Below are 21,299 nucleotides of genomic sequence, written 5' to 3' on the forward strand. Positions count from 1 at the left end.
TGAAAAATTTCCTCGTGACCAGCAAGGAGTTTTTGGTACAGGTTTTGATGCAAGATACAATCAGGCCTTCTATACTGCTCCTTTCTGGCCTTATTTTTTGCTTAAATCACATGATTTGCCTTTGTAAATCAGCCTCTTGATGACCACGCTTCCTCTGCTTTTATCCTAAAACATGCTTAATATGATTCAAATTGAAATATTTGGGTCTGGGGTTGAACTCAGTATTCTGGACTAATTGTTTCGTGCAGCTGTTTCAGGACTGCTGGGAAACCAGGATGTGCCTGAGCTCAGTAACAGTGCCCACAGCCCCTCAAAGGCTGTATTTTCATAAGAACAAGATTTTACAGGTGATTTTAAAACACCCAAACAAAAAAAACCCAATGAAACAGAAATACAGCGACCCCCCCAAAAAAAAACTTGACAAAACCAAACACGTGCTCCACAAAAAACCACCAACCAGACAGATAATCAGCCCCTGACCCCCCAAAAACCTTGTCCAAGTCCTGTGTCAAAATTTGGTGTGGAAGCTGTTTTATGAATTTTCCAGTTGATTGTTGTATGTTGCTGACATCTGTATTTAGTTTCTCATCCCTATCAATACTTTCTGGGGGGTGGTAGCATTAAAATTTCTGATTCATATTCTGTACCATGTACCATCTCGAAACATAAATGCTTGAAATGTTTCTTCCTTGATTCTTCCTTACACAATCAGTTCAAGATTGCTATTTTAATCCCATTTCTCCCAGTTGAGTTACACGCAAAATAAAGATCGGAGTGGTGAAGAGTTGTTGCTTTAAAGATTGTATTTTTCTCTTAATCCATGCACAACAGACACCTCGTGGAACAGCTACCTAATGGCAGTGCCTGATAAACCCACCGCCGACAGGCAGGCAGGGAAGGCAGTTCCGCAGCGTGTTTGCTCCGTGCGCTGCCAGCGGGCACTGGCTGCGATCCAGCCCCTCAGCGCTGCCGTGCCGGGGATCTGGCTGCGGAATTCCAACAGGATTGCAGACGTCCTTGGAGGGGAGGAGCTCCTGTAGACACCAGCTGAAGCAAGACGCCTCACAAACCAAAGTTCAAGGTGAGAACCGTACTAGATGGTAGCTGATTTCAGAAAATTATTCCCCCTTCCCCTCCCTCCAGTGCAGAAAGCAATACTGGGTAAAAATATGTAACTTGGGGCTTGTTATTGCACAGGGTCACAGTCTGATACTTATGCTCACGCTCAGCATGTCTCCCTGTACTAAAGGCAAGACTAGAAAAGGGAAGAAAAAGGCTATATAATTTCCTATTAAAAATTGACAGCAACAGTGCATTTTAATGCTGGTCACTGATATTTTGAGGAAAGGAAATTTAAAATGGAAGCAGTGATTAGCAATGACCCCTCTTAGCAGCAGGGAAGCTCAGGCATTGCTTGGTGAGGTTGGGGTGCATTTCATGATGCCTGTGTGCTGCTCTGACCCTGCTCTTAACACTGGATGGCACAGTGTTAAGCGCTTTTAACACCTGCCTGCTTGGAGCTCAGTAAGGGCTGGTTGGGAGTAGCTGAGTTCTTACCGGAACTTGTCGAGACCGTTTGGAGAAGGGCAGAGGCAGTTTCTGCTTACCTGGAGGAGATGATGTGATACAGTGGGGAAAGGGGAGTGTTGCCTTTTCCCTGCTGAGTAGAAGGGCAAATGTCTTGCACCAGGCTCATGGAACAGTTTTCCGAGCAGCAGGGAGCAGGACAAGAAATCAAACAGCTTTTCCTAATACTTTGAAATTTGTTGCTGTCTCTTGTTTTTCTCTTGTGAAGGTGTATTTTGTGAAACTATTGCCACACTCTGGCTGTGATGCCTGAAAAAATTGGAAGAGTGAGTAGGCTCCAGAGAAACAGCACCTATGCTGAGCCATATGGCATTTTTGCTCTCTTGATCCACCTGGTTGACTATTACTACATGCTTTCTGGAGGAAAGTCTGTGTTTTAGTTCTGTGTTAGGGACAATGATGTCTTAGTCCATGGATAGGTATCCTACAGGCTGCAGTATTTTATGTAATTGCCATTAACTGCAGTGCTGTTTGTACACCAGCTCAGCAGGGATGGATCTCTGAGCTTTTGTAGAAGTAGTAGTTATAGAAAAGATAAAATTTAATTTTTCTTTAAGGAAAAAAGGAAGGTTCTAGATGTATAAACTCTTCCAGCCAAGCCCTGCCTGCCCTGATCTGAATAGTCTCATTGATTTTAGTGGATCCATGCTAACTTGCACCTTCTAAGGATCTGCCCATCAATTTGTATTAGCTTTACAGCATGGGATGGAGCAAGAATATTGTGCAGGTAGAGGGAATACATGTATGTACACTCAGTTTCTTTTCTTTTTTTTTTTTCCCTAATACCTGTGAATGTGTTTCAGATATCCAGCACATTCACAGAGAGGAAGGCAACATGCTCTGTTTTAGTGCTTGGACTCCAAATGATAGAGGCAATGATATCCTTCCCCAGAGTCTTTTTCAAGGGGCAGGGACAGCAAGCTCGATGTCTTGGTGAAATTCTTTGCATGCTGCTGCTCTGCTTCCTGAAGTCCTTAAGATTTGGTTAGAAATAGCACTACACAAATCTTAAAATGTTTGTCCTCATTTCTTGTTTTTCTTGTGCATGTCTAAATAGCACCAAAGTATGGCTGCCTTTGTGCCTGGATAAAGTCTTTTGATAAAGTCTTCTGTTCCCTGTGTCGTAGTGAGACTGCTTTTAATCTTTTCTGGAGCAAATTTTGACCAATATGCGCATATTTATTAAAAAAAAGGCACCAAAAATTCTGATTAAATAAATATTAAACATGAAGTTTTACTACTAAGGACCTATGCCAATGCAAGACTATTGTTTGCAAATCCTACAGAAATCCACTGATATAATCTACTAAAATTATTGCTTCAGAATAAAACAGTAGGAAAAGGCTAAGAGGGGACATTGTAAAAGGTATGGAAATTTGTGAAAGAAATGAAAAAACCATGAAATATACTTAAAGCCAAGTTTTATATCTTTCTTTTACCTACTTACTGCAATTTTGTAAATAATGCCAGAAAATTAGTTCTTTGAGGCAGAACTATTTTGGGGAAATGTTTATTTTACGAGTGGCAGGATAATAAAACCTGGCTCCTGCAGGCGGGGGAACCTGCCTGTGCTACCATGGTAGCTCTTGCCTAGAACCTGTGCCAGAGCTCCAGCAGCTCCCCACACATCCTGGCTGTCCTGTCCCACAGCCCACCAATGCTGCAGGAGAGACCGGGGCTGATCCTGTTCCAGGCACCAGTACAGCACAGTCTGTGTCTGTATGTTCCTCTAGGTCAGCAAATGAACTGCTCGTGCTTCTCAAAAAATGCTTTTTAAATTTTTGAAACATCTTCTTTCAGCATATATGTTTTTGGTGTGTTTTGTCTATTTGAGGCACCTTTCTTAATGTACTACACTAGTTTTATGCATTGACAGAATTAGTTGCCTTTTTGTTTCCTTTAATTTTCTGTCTTTATTCAATTTTAAAGGTAAATGAGTGCCATCTCATCTGAGTTTTCATCTGTCATTTCAAAGTTAAGTTTACTATTATCCAGAGCTTTCCCTCTCCTCTTTCTTCGTTGTTTAGACTGTGTGCCTGCTCTTCAGGTTAAAGCCTCTGCTCCAAAGAAGCACATCTTTGGCAGGGAGAAAGGAAGCAAAAACTTGAGGTCATTCTTATTTTTTATTTCCAGTGATGTCGAACTTCCTCCTAATCCAGAAGGATTTGTTTAGTGCCCACTTTTCAGTCACCAAAGTTTTTGCCTGTGGACTGCCTTTTCTGGGTGTTTCCAAGGGTGAGGATAGCTGAGTGTGGCTGCTGGCCTGGCCTGAACTTGGCTCTGCACTCAGAGACTTCTCAAGCAGGCAATGATAAACTCCTGGGAAACTTCACATAGCCAAATCCATAAGTAGACCCAAGGCTCGCTCTTGCATTTGCTAATATAGACTATAAAAATCAGCTTCCATATAATTTGAGGGGTTTTTTGGGGTGGATTTTATATATTCTTCCTGCAGGGAATCAGCATCTTCCTGAACTGTAGACTCTGGAATTTAATTTGCTCAACCTTGCTCCTGGCAGACCATTTCATACCACTAGAACTTGCAATAGCAGAGAGAACAGAAAATGGTCCCGAACACCTCACTCTCCTCTGCTGGGCTCTGTGCTTAGGCTCTGCCTTTTTTGCAGCCATGCATCACCTCTGTGATCTCGTGATGATCTCCATGGAGGTTTGGGCACTCAAGGCAGAAATATGAGCAGATAAGTCAAGGTTGCTCTTCCTTCTCCTCTGTGTAATTACATGTGCTATGTTTTTGTATGGATAGTGCTTGTCTGTAGCAAGCACTGACAGACTGTTTTAATTCTCCAAAGCCAGTTTGAGCACCTCACACAGATAAGCAGAACCCTGTGTGGATATCTGGATGTGAAGGGGAAGGCATGGGGGAATGTACAGGTAATTTTCTGGGTCTGGGTTTAGACATGACATCTGTTGGAGGACATCCCTTGGCTGATGCTAAGGATGGAACACAGTGAGAAATCCAGGGCAGCTTTTCCTCCTTTGTGCATGGAGAATGTTTACTGGGGTCAGCAACAGGGAAATTACAGAATCACAGAACGGCCTGGGTTGGAAGGGACCTCAAAGATCATCTAGTTCCAAACCCTCTGCCACATACAGGGACACTTTTCAGTAGACCAGGTGGCTCAGAGCTCCATCTAGCCTGGCTTTAAACACGTCTAAGGATGGGTCATTTACAAGTTCATTAACTCCTTTGTCTTTACTGGATTGTTTGAAGAAATGGAAACATAAATATTGAATTACAAAGATGCGTTTTCTGTAGTCTTAGAATTAACACATACACGATAAAGAAGAATTTTAGGTCTGCTGTGTTCAGTTAGCCAGTGGGTACATTAAAGTTTTGCCTCTTTGTGCTCACAAAGCACTTTTCCCTCTTTCTGTTGGTGCAAATGCCTTGAAATGGATCAATGTTCCCCTGGTTCGTTGGCAGCATCTCCCCCTGTTGTCCAGCTCAGACAATGCAGCGCTCTGCACCATGAAGGCGACACATCTCCCGTTCTTTGTGAGCTGATATCAAGTAGACAGACACCTTCTGAAGTTTTGTGCATGCTGTGCGCTTTTTTTCTTTGCTGCAACAAGAAAAGCCTTTTCTTTTAACCTGGCTTCCTTTGAAGAAGTAACTCAGGAAGCTTCATGGCCTCTCAAGGTAAGTGCATCTATAGTCTGTATTTTTAGATCATGTTTACAGAAAACTACAGTCTTGTACGTTTCCAGCAATCAGCAGTCTGATGAAATGAGTGTTTCAGGCTAAAACCACATCAGTCAAAGCACAGTTGTTTTGCCTTCCTTTAATTTTTCAGCATCCAAGAGGCTCCTAAGGAGACTAAAATCTATACTAGGATGTTATTTGAATAAAATATGTTATAAAATGTTAGCATCTGCATTCAATTATAAAATTTAGTGTTTGTATCTTTGTGCTTAAACCTGTCAGTACAGAATGCATGGGAAGGGTAGGTACTGAGCCAAGAGTACCCCTGTTTTGCACACTTCTTCCCTATTCCACTTTGAAAATACTACATCAGCAAATGATTTTCACATTCAAAACTGGCCAGAATCCTGCTAACCATGTATGGAAAATAATATCTGAAGAGTAACTGAATTTAATCAGATTACTCCTATCTGGGTTTGTCTTTGTCATGTATTGACTTTTAGTAGCAGCTGGTTGGGTACTCAGGTGTGCAGAGGCAGATATTGGCCTAGGGAGTTTCAGCAATGTCTATCTATGTTTGTCAAATTTTTACCCCTCTTTTTTGCTCCAAAAATACTCAAGACATTCTGCATTTAGAGCATTAAAGGTACACAGCAGCAAGCAGTTTTTACAGCATTGTTGTACTCTAGCTATATAGGTGGGGTTTTTTATTTTGCTTCACTTTAGCCATATAAGAGAGATCTGTTTTTGCATATTTTTGATGTGTATCAGTTAGTAGAAGCAGTGAAATAGTAATGGTGTGAAATATAGTGTTTAGAATGAATAAATTTGATAATATACCTCATTTAGGAACATGTAACTCTATAAATTATGTTTGTACAGAATACTCCGGTATCATACAGTAACTTTTAAGTTTTTCTATATTAGAAATGAAATGGGAATCATCCATAAAAATAGTCAAAGTGTCAGAGTAGCTCGGATTGTCATTAATATTTAACGTATTTACTGTTTGATTTTTGTATAGCTTAAAATTTGACAGGTAGAACTGCAATTTGTTGTCTTTTTTCCTGTTTATTATTCAAGAATAACACTAACACTGGGCCACTTCGTGGCATTTCATGTAACAACAAGAGTTACGGCAGTAACAGAACCCTGTGAGGTAAAATGATGCAGAAGAGCATATAAAATATTTATTACCCAGTTATACATTTTTAAAAGCCAGCTACAAATTCAAAGGGGTTACTTCTTCCTGTGGTCTCAGACTTTGAAAGAAAGCAGTGGCTGCAAAGACAAATTAAGATCAAAATATTATTAAATGATGAATCTTTCACAGTGAGTTCAAATAATACTAAAGGATCTCATTTAAACCCACAACAGCAAAAGAGAGATTCATACTTGGAGCCAAAATTCCTTCTGGACCTCAAACTCCATCGTGCCTAAGTATTGTCACACATGAGATAAAAATTATCAATTTGGGGACTGCTTTACTGCAGAATCACAGGGGCTCAGCTAAATACAAGGATTTGCCATTTATATGGAGAGAGCTTCACAGAATCAACTAGGTTGGAAAAGACCTCTGAGATCAACTACCACCTTGTCAACTAGACCATGGCACCTAGTGCCACATCCAGTCTGTTCCTAAACAAACCCAGGGACAGTGACTCTGCCACCTCCCTGGGCAGCCCATTCCAATGCCCAATCACTCTTTCTGTGAAGAAATTCTTTCTAATATCCAACCTAAACCTTCCCTGATGCAGCTTGAGACTGTGTCCTCTTGTCCTGTCACTGGTTGCCTGGGAGAAGAGACTGACACCCACCTGACTACAACCTCCTTTCAGTTAGCTGTAGAGAGTGATGAGGTCTCTCCTGAACCCTCTCCAGGCTAAACACTCCCAGCTCCCTCAGCCGCTCCTCCTAGGACTTGTGTTCCAGACCCTTCACCAGCCTTGTTGCCCTTCTCTGGACCTGCTCCAGCACCTCAATGTCCTTCCTAAATTGAGGGGCCAAGAACTGGACACAGGACTTGGGGTGTGGCTTCACCAGTGCTGAGTACAGGGGAAGAATTACTTCCCTGGTCCTGCTGGCCACACTGTTCCTGATCCAGGCCAGGATGCCATTGGCCTTCTTGGCCACCTGGACACACTGCTGGCTCATGTTCAGTCTCCTGTCAGTCAGAACCCCCAGGTCCTTTTCTGCCTAGTCTCCGTCCAGCCAGTCTGTGCCCAGCCTGTAGTGCGGGGAAGTTGTTGGGGCCAAAGTGCAGGACCCAGCATGTGGCTTTGTTGAACCTCATACTCTTGGATTCAGCCCATCTATCCATCCTGTCCAGGTCCCTCTGCAGAGCCCTCTTACCCTCCAGCAGATCCCCCCCCCAACTCGGTATCATCTGCAAATTTGCTAATGGTAGCTTCAACTTGCTTTTTCTTGTTCTGGTAGAGCCAGTGTTGCTGAAGGCTGAGGAAAGATGTGCCTGATAAAACCAGTAGGAGTTTGTTGGCAGTCAAATGACTAAGGTGATCACAGTGCTGTGGGAGATGGTGCCTGAGCATGGGGTGTGGGCAGACAGGTGCCTGTAACAGTAAATGCCCTCGTTACCTTCACAGGACTGGCCAAGGTAACCATCACTGTGTCCTAAAGGTGTTTGTGATAGCAAACCAGAAAACACAACATAACCGTATCTGATCTTTTCCTTAAGATAGTAATGAGTAATATACTGTAAGAGGCTGTGTAGATTTTTTTACCAGCATTGTAACATCCCACTTGGGGAATCTGAGATCCCTGGAAAAGTTCTCTAATTAAGAGAAAATATGCATGCCCTCAAAATGCTAGAGAGCATTTTGGTGGGGGCCAGCCCTCAGCAGCTCAGTGTACACTGGCACACAGGGCAGCTCACAAGGAGCAGCGCTGGGTGACCTGTGCTGAGGAGCTTGTGGCCACCCTGTGTGTGAGTCCAGACCAGCTCCAGCCTTGTCACACAGGCTCTGTGCTCACCAGCCATCTGAGCAGATCAGGTGCATCTCCTGGTTTAGCTTCATCTGCAGTGATTCCACTTTGCATATTCTAAGGCTGCTTTATAAAGTGGATCAGAGCGCCTTAAGTGTGGGAACATCAGGAAATTTGTTTTGGGTCCTGATTCCTGCTCTGAACTGAAGTATGGATAGAGTCACATGCAAAATGTGATGTTACTGTTCCAGGTTTGATCCAAGAAGCTAGCTGCTCTTTGGCCTTGTTAATTTCTAATTTTTTTTTCCTTTTTTTTCATGTAGAATCTCGGGGACAAACCAACCCTATCTTTAAGGATTACCTCCCTGGTTCTTCTGACATTCCTGAACAGAATAAGCCTGTTGAACCTACAAGTCTCTGGAAGCAAACATCACACACTCATAACTTACCACCTGGTCTGGAGTACCTGAACCAGGTCCTGAATCTTTCCAAATATTAGAAATTTTATGTTTTCCTCGTATGCTGCTTTGATACCTTGGAGGATGAGGTGATTTGGGTTTTTAACTTGGGGGAGGTGCAGGTGGAGATGTAGAGGCTTTTTCTTTGTTTGATATTACAGTGAAATAAGGAGCGTAGGAATAACAAGCTCTTTCTTCATTGCTGTCATTCATTTTTGTAGATATTAATTTGTTATGCATGCAGCTCTCCTTGCACCAAAACCATTGTTTTCTTCCTTCTAGGACATTTTCTAGGTCATAGTATTACGAGTCTCATTGTTCCCTCAGTTTCCTTCCAGCTCCTTAAGAGCTCACCCTCAGGGAAATGACTGTTAAACTCCAGCTGGCCTCAAAAAGACTAAAGCAGGCAGTGTGTTAAGGAACTGTCACCTCCTTATATCTCATTCTTTGAGGAACATCAGAGTCTTCTGAGCAAGTTCCTTCTGCCTCTGCAGGTTAGAGGCTTGCTCTCCTCAGGAGGCAAGCTCCCAAGGAGACAGCTTAGTTGAGCGTAAGCCTGGGTGGCTACAAACCTGCACCCACCCTTTGTGGGGTTGAGGGGGAGGAAAGTGCTAATGCCTGAGAGAGGGAAATGCTTGGAAATGGGAGCAGACAAGTAGGCCACAAGAGGGAAGGAGAGGGAATGCTTAAGTGTTCTCCATCCTACTGCTAAGTGTGTGGCTGTTCCTCTCACTCTGTGAAACCTCTCAGGTCTGGGAGCTCACAGCTGTGACGATCTGCAGCTCTGGTGCAGAAGTTTCATATCTTCCTGACATTTTTTACCAGGAAGGTCGCTCCCTGGTGTCACTTTGACACTGAGTCGTCTGCATTTCACATGTGGCTGGATTCTGCCACTCTCATATATGCTGTATGAGGCGTCATACTCCCTGCCTGGTATGGGCAGGGACGGAATCAGGCCCCCAGTGTAGTCAGGTCATAATTCTGATACCCACATCTCTGCTGTGTTTGCATTTTGGTGATGATGGGAAATGTTTACTTCACTCAAGGTCTATATTTTAGGCACATGTTTCTAGTAGTTTTGTATAGAAGCAGAAATTGAATGTATTTTATATTTGGAGCTAAGTTACCTAGCTAGCTAATGAAACTGGAGACCCTTCAAAAACAGTCTTTCCTGTGGAGTTATGACTTTCATTTCAAGGTGCCCAAGCACAAAATGATATGTGTTGTCAATTACACGAGCATTTGCTTACAGACCGTGGAAGCTACATTTTTTAGTCTAAAAGTGATTTTGATAGTAAATACTTGGCAGGTTACATATCCAGGCTCCTGTACGAACATGAATTACACCTCAGATTTACCCAGACAATGTGGGCAAGCAAATACTATCGCTCCATTTTATAGAAACTTTACACCTGATATAAAGACAAAAAAGCAAGTTGCTTTTAGAACTGTAACTGGAACTGAAGACCTCATTCATGCTTGCTCTTGGCCCCATAACCATATGCCTGTGCTGCTAAGTGTTCTTAATTTTCTCTGCAGTCTGAAAAGTGGGAAGCATGTGTGCCATGCTGATTGTCAGCATATACCCACAGCTCGAGTTTCTGTGCATCACAGAACGTTTTGGTGTGTGATGCTGAAGTCATACTGTCTGTGTGACTAATGAAACAGGCTCATATAGGATAGATTGGAGCATAAAGGAGATCCCACCAGCAGGGAGAGGGCTGCCTGCAGAATGAATGTGGGATTCACAGCTGCCAGCATAATCACTTGGGATTTATCCTGATGGACTCAGAGATTTTCACGTAATGAAATTCTCCAATGAAGATGCTTCTAGCAGAATTGGGAATTGTTTTTGTGCCACTAGAAGACTGTGTATCCTTCTGGTGCTGTGTGTATTGGGGAAAGGTGGGTCCAAACTGAAACAGGCACAGACAGGTGCTACTGGAAGGGCATGGGGAATAGAGAACCTGTTGTAAAACGAGACTCCAGTTGTTTCATCTTTTAGACCAAAAAAACACTACCAGAGAGGGAACCATGACCGAGTACCTAGAAGAGTAAACAACTTGTGGGAAAGAGACACATTTAATTTATAGAATTATATTACTGGAAGAAATATTATATAGAAAGTGGTTGTGAATAAATACAGGATATCAAATAGAAAGGACATTCTGGGATTATCTCAAGCCTGAGTGGGGAAGATAGCTGGATAGATTCAAAAAAGCTGAATATATTTCTTAACAAGAGCATGATATGTTTGACTCTGAAACAAGGATGCAGATTTAGTGAATCTCAGAGGGATCCCTACAATCTTATTCCAAATAGCAACTCAAGGACACGGCATACAGTGTTGAATGAGAGGAAAGGAAAATATCTGTCCTATACTTTAAGGCCTGACAGCAATATTTCACTCTGCAGATATGGAGTTCAGGTGAAGGAGCAATTCAATCAGCTGTTTAAGGTGCACCAGAGAAGGGCAAAAAACTGCTTCTGCCTTAGCAAACAGATACCATGCTTTCTATAACTATCACAAAAGTGACACTATTTAAATAATTTCCAAGCAAAATGTTACCCAAACCTCACTGTCATCTTCCAGATCACAGCCATAACTTGAAGAATTGTTCAGTGTCCATCATAAAAATCAAAGGAAACTTTTCCAGCAGCAGGAATAGACAAGAGAGAACTCAGAGAAAAATTTTCTGACTAGCTCAGCCTCATGTTGTGCCACCATTCAGGCTTAACCAATTTTGTAAAAAACTTCTTAGTTTAGGCTTGGTTAGACTGATCAGATGTAAATGTAATGCTCACAGAACTGAATACTGAGAATTAGCTGTGTATAAGGAATTGTAACATATCTGAGCTTGAGAGGACCAGACCCTTGTAAACCAAAGGGCTTTGGATGCTTTCAAATGCAAGTGCAGAATTCCCTTAATCCACAAGTGCCTCAATAAAAATGCATCAGAATAGCTGTCTTGCAGAAACCAGTGAAAGGGAAAACAAGGCTAACAAGTGGTACTGCTGTGTTGTCTCAACATTGTTTATACATTGGGCACAATAAACCAATACACAGACCAAAATCACTCAAAGCTTTTAACAGTTCAGGCTCATTAATTTTCTCTTCCCTGTGAAAGTCTACGTGGGGCAAAGATATCCATATTAAAATCAATACTAAAATATTAAAATAGCCCTAATATCTTTAACTTGTTTATTCTATTTTCATCAGCAGAACCCTTCCTGTGAGCTCCAAGAGTTCACATCTCTCATGAAACCTAAACAAACAGCAAAGAGTCTTGGGAGAATATTTTTAAGTCTAAATATTTTTTATTATTTCAATTACTGGCATGCACATTTCAGAGATTAATGAAAGGGATAAAGAAGTTCCTCTTTTTACCAGCTTTTTTTTGCAGCCTGAACTAGCTGCAGGAGATGACTAGAAGTGACAAATGGCTGCAACAGTTTGAATACGTACCAGGCAAGATTTATCAATTGTAGAATATACAGGCACTGGAGAGCTGAGACATGCTGGTCTCAGAAGGTTGCTGTGTGCTTTCTGTCTGCAGCTGTGAGTAATGGCAAGACCCTGTGCCAAGCGTTTGCCCATCAGGAATTTACGGAAAAGACTGGTAAAGCCTAAATATACTGTCACATAAAACAGGCATTAAAGTCACATAAAACTGAAAGGTAGACTGAAATTAAGTCTTGCTGGTTTTATAATACCAACAACTGTTCTCTAAAGAAGAATAATGTCAGAGGGGCGATAAGCACAGCAAAGCTGGGTATCATGGCAAGCAGTTTTTCTCCTGCATTTGTAACCAGCTCATGGGGTAAGAAAATTTCAGCCAGCTAAGGTTTCTTTGTGGAGCTCCTGTTTTGCTCATTCTGGCACCCTGGAATGACCATTTGCCAGATTTAGGATGCAGAGCTCCTGTGCCTGAGATTAGAGCACTAAAGCTCTTGTGTGCCATTGTTGGCATCCTCTGATTGCCCTGCTGGGCTGCTCCAGCAGGGCCCTTTGAGATGTGTTCGCAGCACATTTTAAGCTTGAATCCAGACTTGTTCCTTCCTGTGCTGCCGTGGTGCCCAGCACCAACCTTAGCTTTGGGGTAAGGGGCTTCCCCTCTGCCAAGGAGGAGGAACAGGAGCAAGAAGTGGATCCTGCTCCTCACACACAGCTTTCTATTGCTGTTGCCTTCCTTATTCCTCCAGGAAGATTATTTTTCTTCAAATGCATGGGTGAATTACATGGCCACAGCACCCAATGTCACATTCTTCAGCTGTCATTTCAGAGAGAATTCTAAAGTGTGATTGAGACAGCCCTCAGGCACCCAGACTGTGCACCTCTGGAAGGAAAGAAATCCTAGTAACAGGGAGAGGAGCAATAAAAATAGACAGGTGACCACTGGCAGCCCCAGACCTATCCAAGACCCACCATCTTGTTTATTTTTTTTAAACAGCTGGACCGGATAATTATTCATCAGCAAGTGGAGCTTCTGGAAGGTATGGTGCAATCCTTGTCACCCTTTAACAATGCTGCTATACAGGTGTCTCCAAAAGGCTTCCCAAGTTTTGCCCCTCCTCACTGAAGTCACTGTGAACCCTCTCAGTGCCCTTGTGTCAGGCTGTAATGAGGTGACAGTGTGGGAAAGGCTCACTTTATTGTATGCCTGTTCTGCAGCAAACCACTGAGAAGAGAAGGATTACAGGGAGTAGTCTGTACAATAGTCCTAAATTCTCTCCCTCAGACACTTCCCTCTCAGTGTTATTAAAGTTTGACCATCATTTCAATCCACGGAAAAATTTACTGTCCTTAACAATAATTAAAGTGCTATGAGGAACAAAGCAAATAGAGAAATGAAGATCAGAAGACACAAAGTGAAGCATAAGAGTTTCTAATTACATGGTTTCTCAGAATTTCAAAGTACTGAGCAAGTATTAAGTTCTGCAAGTAAAATGTATTTCTCCCATTCAAAATTATTTTGATCTGATTCTTGAATGACCCACTGGGTGAAAGCTTAGTCACTGAGGTGGGACAGCCTCATAGTATTACTTTTCACAGATGATAAAGTAAGAAAAAGCCTAAATCAAAACTCAGGATATAAATTCTGTTTTAGGATATGTACTTTAGCATACAGCAAAACAAAGTCTTTGAACTAATTTCTTCAAAATACAGACCTGTCATTATTATTTCTTTATAATTGTGTATTTTTTTGTGTCATTATTTCAAAACACTTTTTTAACAATCTGTTTAAAAAATCTGTATCTTTAGAATACACACCCGTATATGTATAGACTAACATTATACTAAGGTAATGACTAACATTATACTAAGGTACTGTTCTACTTGTTTTGCTTTATTAGCCATACTTGGCACAGAGACCTCCAGCAAATATGAGATAAAAAACCATTTGGGACAAAGAGTTTACTTTGCAATAGAAGAAAATGATTGCTTTGATCGTAACCTGTGTTCGCCTATAAGGTCGTTCACCATAAGGATCGCGGATAACATGGGCCGAGAAGTGATTAGAGTGATCAGACCCTTGAGATGCAACAGCTGCTGGTTCCCCTGCTTCCTGCAGGAGGTGAGGGAATCCTAGATGCTTTTTGTTCCAGCGTCCTGCTGTATGTGCACGGCATTAACAAAGCTTCCTGCAGTTCTGTGAGGGTGGCAGGAAGGAATTCACAGCCACTTCTCATCCTGGGGGATTGGAGGCCTTCCTTTAGAAGTGCTCTTGATAAACGAGGCCCTTCTATGAGCCACGTTCCCAGTGCACCTCCTCCCTTTCATGGAACCTTGCTTTCCTTGCATCCCACTTAAAGCTTCTGTGTCTGATGATACAGATGTCTCTCCGTTCACATCACACCCCAAAATACTGCTTGCCCTGACACAGATGGAGACCACCCACTGTGGTCCAAGAGGGTGACGGATGGAAAATCCCTGGAGGCCATGGGTGTGTGTGGGTATGACTGGGAAGCAGCTCTCTGAGGAGGCTGATGCTTTGGTCTGTGACTCTGCCTCTTCCAGGCCACACATCTCTGGGAAATTGCAGAAAATGGAAGTGAGCTGCTTGGAGTGAAAAATGGAGATACTGTAGAGTATCAGATATTTTTTACTTGACTTCCATATTTTTTACTTCTTTCTTGTTTTATGAAAGTGTTTTACATTACACTTACCTTCTCAGCCCTTCATCAGGATTTAAAAAAAAAGATCCCCTGGTAGCACAGCTACTTAAAAAAAGCTTATAGGATACTCACTGATTACAATAACAAAATCTTTTCACAGTGTATGACTTTTGTAAAGTCTTACATATAAGATGTTCAGTCACTTCTGGTGGAGCTTTTGAGCTTCATATTTTCCACTATATTTAAAAACACCATTAGACTGTTTTGCAATATCCAATTCACTGTTTGGTAAATTTATATATCACTATATGCAATAAATAAGTGTTTTGGCATTATATAAACTGTATGCTATCATGGAAAAATATACTAATATAAAATTATTTTGAATCATTTTACTGTTGGTTTTTTTTCTTTTGTTTGCTAGTTAGAAGTTCAGTCCCCACCAGGTACAACAGCTGGGTATGTTGTACAGAACTGGGACCCTTTTCTGCCAAAGTTTACTATACAGAACCAAAGTAAAGAAGATGTACTAAAAATAATTGGCCCTTATGCAACCTGTGGCTGTTTTGAAGATGTTGAGTTTGAGGTATGTTTCTTATGAGTGTTAAGAATTTAAAAGTTTTACTGTTTTGAATAAATTTCTCAGGTGAGAGGGAGAATGGGAGATGCTTGAAGAAACCTTAAATGGAGTTTTCTGATGTGAACAAAGTGCTTTGCCTTAGTTGAGAACCATAAAGGCACTTTTGGGTTTATCAAATTATTACCCAAATCAGAAGACTCCAGTGGGTACTGTCTGAAATTTCAATATACTGTGAGAAGCATGCAGATGGCTATGTAATTGAGAACATATCTATCCCCTGAGGGGACAGGGGTCCACAGCAATGTGATGAGGAGCATATCGGGAACACGAGACAGGGAAAAGCCAACACTGTGAAAGAGGAACAAAAGTGTAAACTTTCACAATTGCTTTCCTCCACTTTTCTGTCAGTTCTAAAGATGCTGATTTCCAAACTTGAGACCCTTTCTTGTGTGCCACTCCTAAAGGCAAATTTGACACTAATAGAACATCTCGGCAATAAGAATAAAAGAAGAACCTGACAACTGTAGCATACTCTGCATGTCAGGGCACATTCATTAATTCTGTGGAGATGTTATCAGTGTGCACTTGATTTATTTACATTTGTGTCTGTTCCTGTTTTTTATTTGTGCAGGTAAAAGCTCTCAATGAGATGACAACAATTGGCAAAATTTCCAAGTACTGGTCTGGATTTGTAAACAACGTCTTTACCAACACTGCCAACTTTGGGATACAGGTCCCTGTAGATCTTGATGTGAGAATGAAGGCAGTAATGATTGGTGCTTGTTTCCTCATTGTAAGTATGCACTGTGAAAAGGTAGACCTCTAGAGGTGTGCAGACTGGGGCAGAGGGTCCATTGGTATCAGCTGTGATCCTACAAAGGTGTAAGTGCAGTGGAAAGCCAAACCCAATACCTAAAAGATAAATTAATTGAAAACATTTTAATTTTTATGTCTGCTTTTGTTTTTTAGGTTTCTTAATTTTTTGTTTCTTAAATAGTTTAAATAGTATTACACATGCAGTTCAGTATTTCATATGGCAGGATCAAATCTCAACATGTCAAACCTACAAAACTCCCTCAAGCCCCTTACTGTTTTTGAACAATTGTATGAGCCAAAAAAAAGTTATGTTGTTTCTAATGGTAATTTCAAACCAATTCAATAGTTCTGTTGAATGTTCCATGTAAGACCTCCGGGTCGTATAAAAATTCCTACAAAAATTCCCTTGTGAAAATGATTGTAAGATAAGAATTTTCTGAGAAGAATACTCAGTGTTAAGGGTAAAGATGAAGTTAAGATGCCCATTTTCTAGAATTATAAATTGATATTCATTGTGTACCTCTTCTGCCAACACAATTATGTCAATATTAACATGCAGTGGTTTCACAATCATCTGTGATACTTACAGAAAATATAGACTAAAAATATTTAAATTACTCACTGAAAAGTGTTTGCTTTAAAATTGCTACAATTCAGAAATTTTGCTTTTGTTAGGATAGAACTGACAGTTAGGGTTATTGAATTGTCCCCTCCAAAACTCCTGTTGCTCAGTGGCAGTGATAGAAAGTGATTGCCTAATCTAATTACTTTGTGTAACAAATGCCTACAAGTAAGACTTTTGATAGTAATTGTTCATTTTTATGCCTTCTGGTTCTTTGAAAACTCTTTGGACGGATTATAACAAGATGACAGAAACAATGAAATATGCAGAATGTGTTTCAGTAGGTAAAAATGAACATAAATTGATCGTCTTGCTTTGAAGACTTATACATTAGATACTTTCTAATTCTTTTTCATTTTCTTCCAGAAATCACTTGAGCTTTGGACGTGATTTTGAACTGCAAAAATCCTTGTTCCTTATAGGAAAAGATAGGGAGCTAATGATGATGTTTATTAAAATATGTCTCACGTAAATAATAATTTGCCACTTACACTTTATGTGTGTTGTAGCTAAACACATACTTTTCACACAGAGCACTGTTGCTTTGGAACAGTGCTATTCTCTTCTTTCTCTTTTGATGTTCCTGCATGGAAAATCATGAAAGGTTAGATGAAGGCTTGCAGCATCATTGATGAAAGTCTGTGTTTAGAGAAGCCTTTGATGTTTTGCAAGTGCTGGTACCAGTTACTAACCAGAGTGTGTTCTGGGGGTGTTGCTTCTTTATAATTTTAGAAGTAATTTTCTGATATTTTATTTAATTGATAGTAGCAAACTGATATTGAAAGTAACAAATATAAGGACATCATGCGATGGGGAGTTCAAGATGTTACCTGTTCCAGTGTGTTGAAAGGAGGGAAGTTATTTTGGCAGGTAAATTAGTTTTATGACAAAGATTGTTTTGATGAGTGGCAGCCAGAAATTAGGCTTCCAGCACTAGACTTGAGAATGTTAGCTCTATTCAGAAAATCTGGGCTTCCTCTATTTCCACTGAAGGTAGGCCACATATAAGATTTGAGAGATGGTCCTCTGTGTGCTAGAGGCACACAAAGCACTTCACTTTGAACTATCCAGTGTTAAGGATTCTTGCTGCCATCCACTCAAGGTTTTCCTTAAAAGGTTTGTTCTTCTTTATAATATCTGGTGGTTGATAATTTTTCATTCAGACTTGCCTGAGGCCATCCTAGAACAGAATTATTCTTTTCCTTTGGCAAGCTCAGGTATTTTCTGTGACAGGGCTGTGCAAAAGGAGCTTTTTGTAGTTCAGCGGTTGTACATAGCTGTTCATCCCTGCAGTAACACCTCATACTGTTCCCAAACATTCCCACTAACAGGTTTTTACTAATACAAGTTCATTTGTTGAAAAATCCGTGATATGTGTGGAAGACATATACAGAAAATTTTTTTTGTTGCAAAATATTTGCTGTATGAACTTGCTTATGCCTCCCAAAAACTCCAGCGGGTCCTTCAAGAAGCAGTCCAGTACCCTACAATATTGGTGGTAAACCCAACAAAGTCACCAGTCAAGTTTCTAAGGGGAACATTTTACAAATCACTGGAAATGCTGGATTTTTTTTTTTTTTCAGTGTGAACCAGTAATTCAATTCTTGCAAACAACCAACACATCAACGGAAAGAGAGGAGATAATGAATAATTCATAAAAATGAAAAAGAGCTAAATTTATCAGGTGATTAATTCTCAACAAATATTTAGACTAATTTTAAATTAATGTTCATGGATATGAATTCAAACACAGTGAAGTCAGGAAGTTGCAACTAACGTTCCCATAGTGAAATTAACTCAGGAATGCTTATAGATTTAAACAGTATGTTTTAGATTATATACCACACTTAGGTATTTATACAGATTTACATATGTCTTGAAAATAATTGTGGTTAACAAGCTCTGACAATCATCATTATCTGTTAACCATTTCATTACTGGCTCTCGCTGTAACTCTCAGCAGTGCAATCAGGCTGCACAAGTTATGAGCTCACAGGGAACCATTGCTGCCACTTTTCCCAGGAGGAACACCCTGTGAGCTTCGTGGGTAAGAAGCTCCCTCGTGTGGAAATTTATGGTTTTGCAGAGGAATAAAGGATGCTTTTTGCTATTCTCGCTAATTTCACACTCTTAAATTCAGCCCTTTAACTCCTGACTTACTCTAATGTAGACTGAGAAAAAGAACCAGATCTTTATATTATTTTTTTTCTTTAAATCCGTTTTCCATTTTAGACAGAAGTGAGTATTGTTGTAGTCCATAATCTTGGGTCTTGTGCAAAACCATGTTCGTGCACTGTTGTTGAGCTGTGTGTGTCTGATCTCTGAGCTGGATACAGAGCCTGGTAAGATCAGCAGGATCCCTGCCTATCTCTCACTTTTCCTCTGCAATTTCAGTCTTCTTATGACCCTTAATAAGCCAAAGACACCTCTGAAGCAAATCTGTCCTACCTCTTTTGAAGTCAACACAAAATAGGGTTTATTTACCTGCAGGGCTGAGTTTGGCTATGAGTGTCCACGTAAATACCTTGTAGGTAAGCAATACATGAAAATATTTTTTTATGAATTGCAACCAGATGATAATACTGGATTTCTTGCACCTAGTGACTTTATTGCTGTTTTGTGTGTTAATACAACTTTTTTTGCTGTTAATTTGTATGTATATGAGTATGTTTGAATGCCTCTGGTTACACTTAGAGGCAGCCCCTAGGACTTACAGAAAGAGGCTCAGCCCCTGAATAAAACAAGCACTGGGGCTGGGATAGCTCTTTCTGGTTAGAACTCCTTCAGCAGCCTGCTTGACTGAATTTCTGGTAGAAATTCAGTGCCAATGCCATTTTTTTTTTCAACTAGAATGTCGTTCATCCAAACCACAGCTGCCAAAGGCAAGTATTCATCCTCAGCAAAGATGATGGAGTTCTGAGTGATATTACTAAAGGAGAGCTAATGTGTACTGAGATTTTAATAACCTGCAGCTTATTAATAGCAATGTGTTTCACATTATGGGAGCTATGCATGCTCACCTTTCCACAGGCTAGGCATGGCTCTCCAAAGGATAATTCAGTATCTCCCAAAGGGTCACAGGTATTCTCTAAACCAAATTCACGTTCTGGTTATACTCTAGAAAAAAACATGATAGTTCTAACGAAACAGAAATTTTACTTAATCCAGCCAAGCATATATTTTCACTCGTAATCACTAGCCAAACTGTAAATCTATGTAGCACACACTCCTTGTGTTCAGTAGATGGCAGCAACAGCTCATTATGACAATAATTACCTTTTCACACATCATAAGCTGTACCCAGGATGCTGATTGAAGTTCAACATACCTTTAACCTCTAATTGAATTCTGCTCTTAACTGGAGGGTTTTATTTTCTGTGTCTGATATTAAACCTTTGTCACATGATGCTGGGTCATCTTTGTTGTCTGCAACTTACAGCTGAACTATGGGTTATTTTATGAGATGTGGTTGAGGCATGGGCAGAATACAGTCTACCACAAAGTGAGCTCTTCTGGTCAGCATTAAACCTATTTTTTGCACCTGGAGCATCTCTCCAGCTTCCACAGGTGGACAAAGGAGAAGCCCCAGCCCCAGGGCACTCCCCACCTTCTGCAGAAAGTGCCATGTCTAAAAGAGATTGCTTTGCAGTGGTGTCCCTAGAAATGCAGACGTTTTCCGTGGGTAAAATGTCATGTCATGCCATGTCATGACAGTCTGTCACTATGTGCTGTACTGAGACAGAGGGACGGAAAACCCCTGTAGTGCCACAAACCCAGATGACACCAATACCTGGGGAGGAGCTGGTTTGTCCCTGGGAAGATCGTAAGAGAGTAGAGACCCATTATCTCTGTAAGTTCTGAGATTTTTTTGTTGTCTAATAATTTGCTGGCTGCAAAAGTCTCTTCATAGACTTTGATGTGTGTATTGAAAAAGTCATTTTGTGTCAATTGGGTTATTTGTTTTAGGATTAGATAAACCTGGAAATGATCCAAAATACACATTTTCTAATAGAGTTGACTAAGTGGAGCTGTTTGGAAAAAAAGTAATATGAAATTTCCTCCTCCTGACCCTCATCTTAGTTGTATCGATTTCTTTTCAATTAGAATGGTATGTTCCATGTTAGAATGATAAATACTAGTTTAATTCAAAGATCAACTTTAGGTTTTAAAATGTGCTTTTCCTTCCCTAAAACTGGATCCCTTAGAGGGCAAAACCCACTTTAGCTCCATAGGGAAAACTACCTCTATACTGTGAAAGGAGATTTTTTTTTTCTGGAATCCTGAATGTTTTTGTAAACTTGATCCCTCTTAGGAATAGTTCCTTAATGCCAAATCTTTACTGAAGTACTCTAGTAGCACCTGCCACAAGACAACATCTTATTCATGACTTGTCAGCATTTTATTACTTCAATAATATGAAATGTAGTTAACAAAACAATTTTGAACATAATAGTAATTACTTTTTGGAGAAAGACAGCCCAGGACAGATAAAACTTTCCTCTTTCTTATGTA

General features: G+C 40.6%; 1 protein-coding gene across 2 annotated transcripts; it reads left to right on the top strand.

The window, feature by feature from the left end:
• The first annotated feature begins 979 nt into the window (after positions 1-979).
• On the top strand, positions 980-16,683 carry PLSCR5 (phospholipid scramblase family member 5). Of its 2 annotated transcripts, XM_017833813.1 has the most exons (7): positions 980-1,081; positions 5,033-5,248; positions 8,518-8,669; positions 13,104-13,146; positions 14,008-14,228; positions 15,194-15,355; positions 15,981-16,683. In XM_017833813.1, the coding sequence occupies exons 2-7, from the start codon at positions 5,236-5,238 to the stop codon at positions 16,173-16,175; spliced, it is 786 nt and encodes a 261-aa protein (XP_017689302.1). In that variant the 5' UTR covers positions 980-1,081; positions 5,033-5,235; the 3' UTR covers positions 16,176-16,683. The 2 variants fall into 2 exon arrangements, with proteins under 2 accessions (XP_017689302.1, XP_017689303.1); XM_017833814.1 differs by lacking the exon at positions 980-1,081 and having other exon boundaries at positions 4,993-5,248.
• Positions 16,684-21,299: the final 4,616 nt, after the last annotated feature.

The sequence above is a fragment of the Lepidothrix coronata genome, unplaced genomic scaffold (genome assembly GCF_001604755.1).
Source record: "Lepidothrix coronata isolate B3197 unplaced genomic scaffold, Lepidothrix_coronata-1.0 Scaffold221, whole genome shotgun sequence".
Lineage (NCBI taxonomy): Eukaryota > Metazoa > Chordata > Aves > Passeriformes > Pipridae > Lepidothrix > Lepidothrix coronata.

Bases quoted from the DNA above. Each gene is read 5' to 3' on its own strand.
- PLSCR5 (XM_017833813.1), top strand. The intron at 13,147-14,007 runs GTATGGTGCAAT...TTGCTTTATTAG, and splicing joins GCAAGTGGAGCTTCTGGAAG to CCATACTTGGCACAGAGACC. The intron at 15,356-15,980 runs GTATGTTTCTTA...TTATTTGTGCAG, and splicing joins TTGAAGATGTTGAGTTTGAG to GTAAAAGCTCTCAATGAGAT.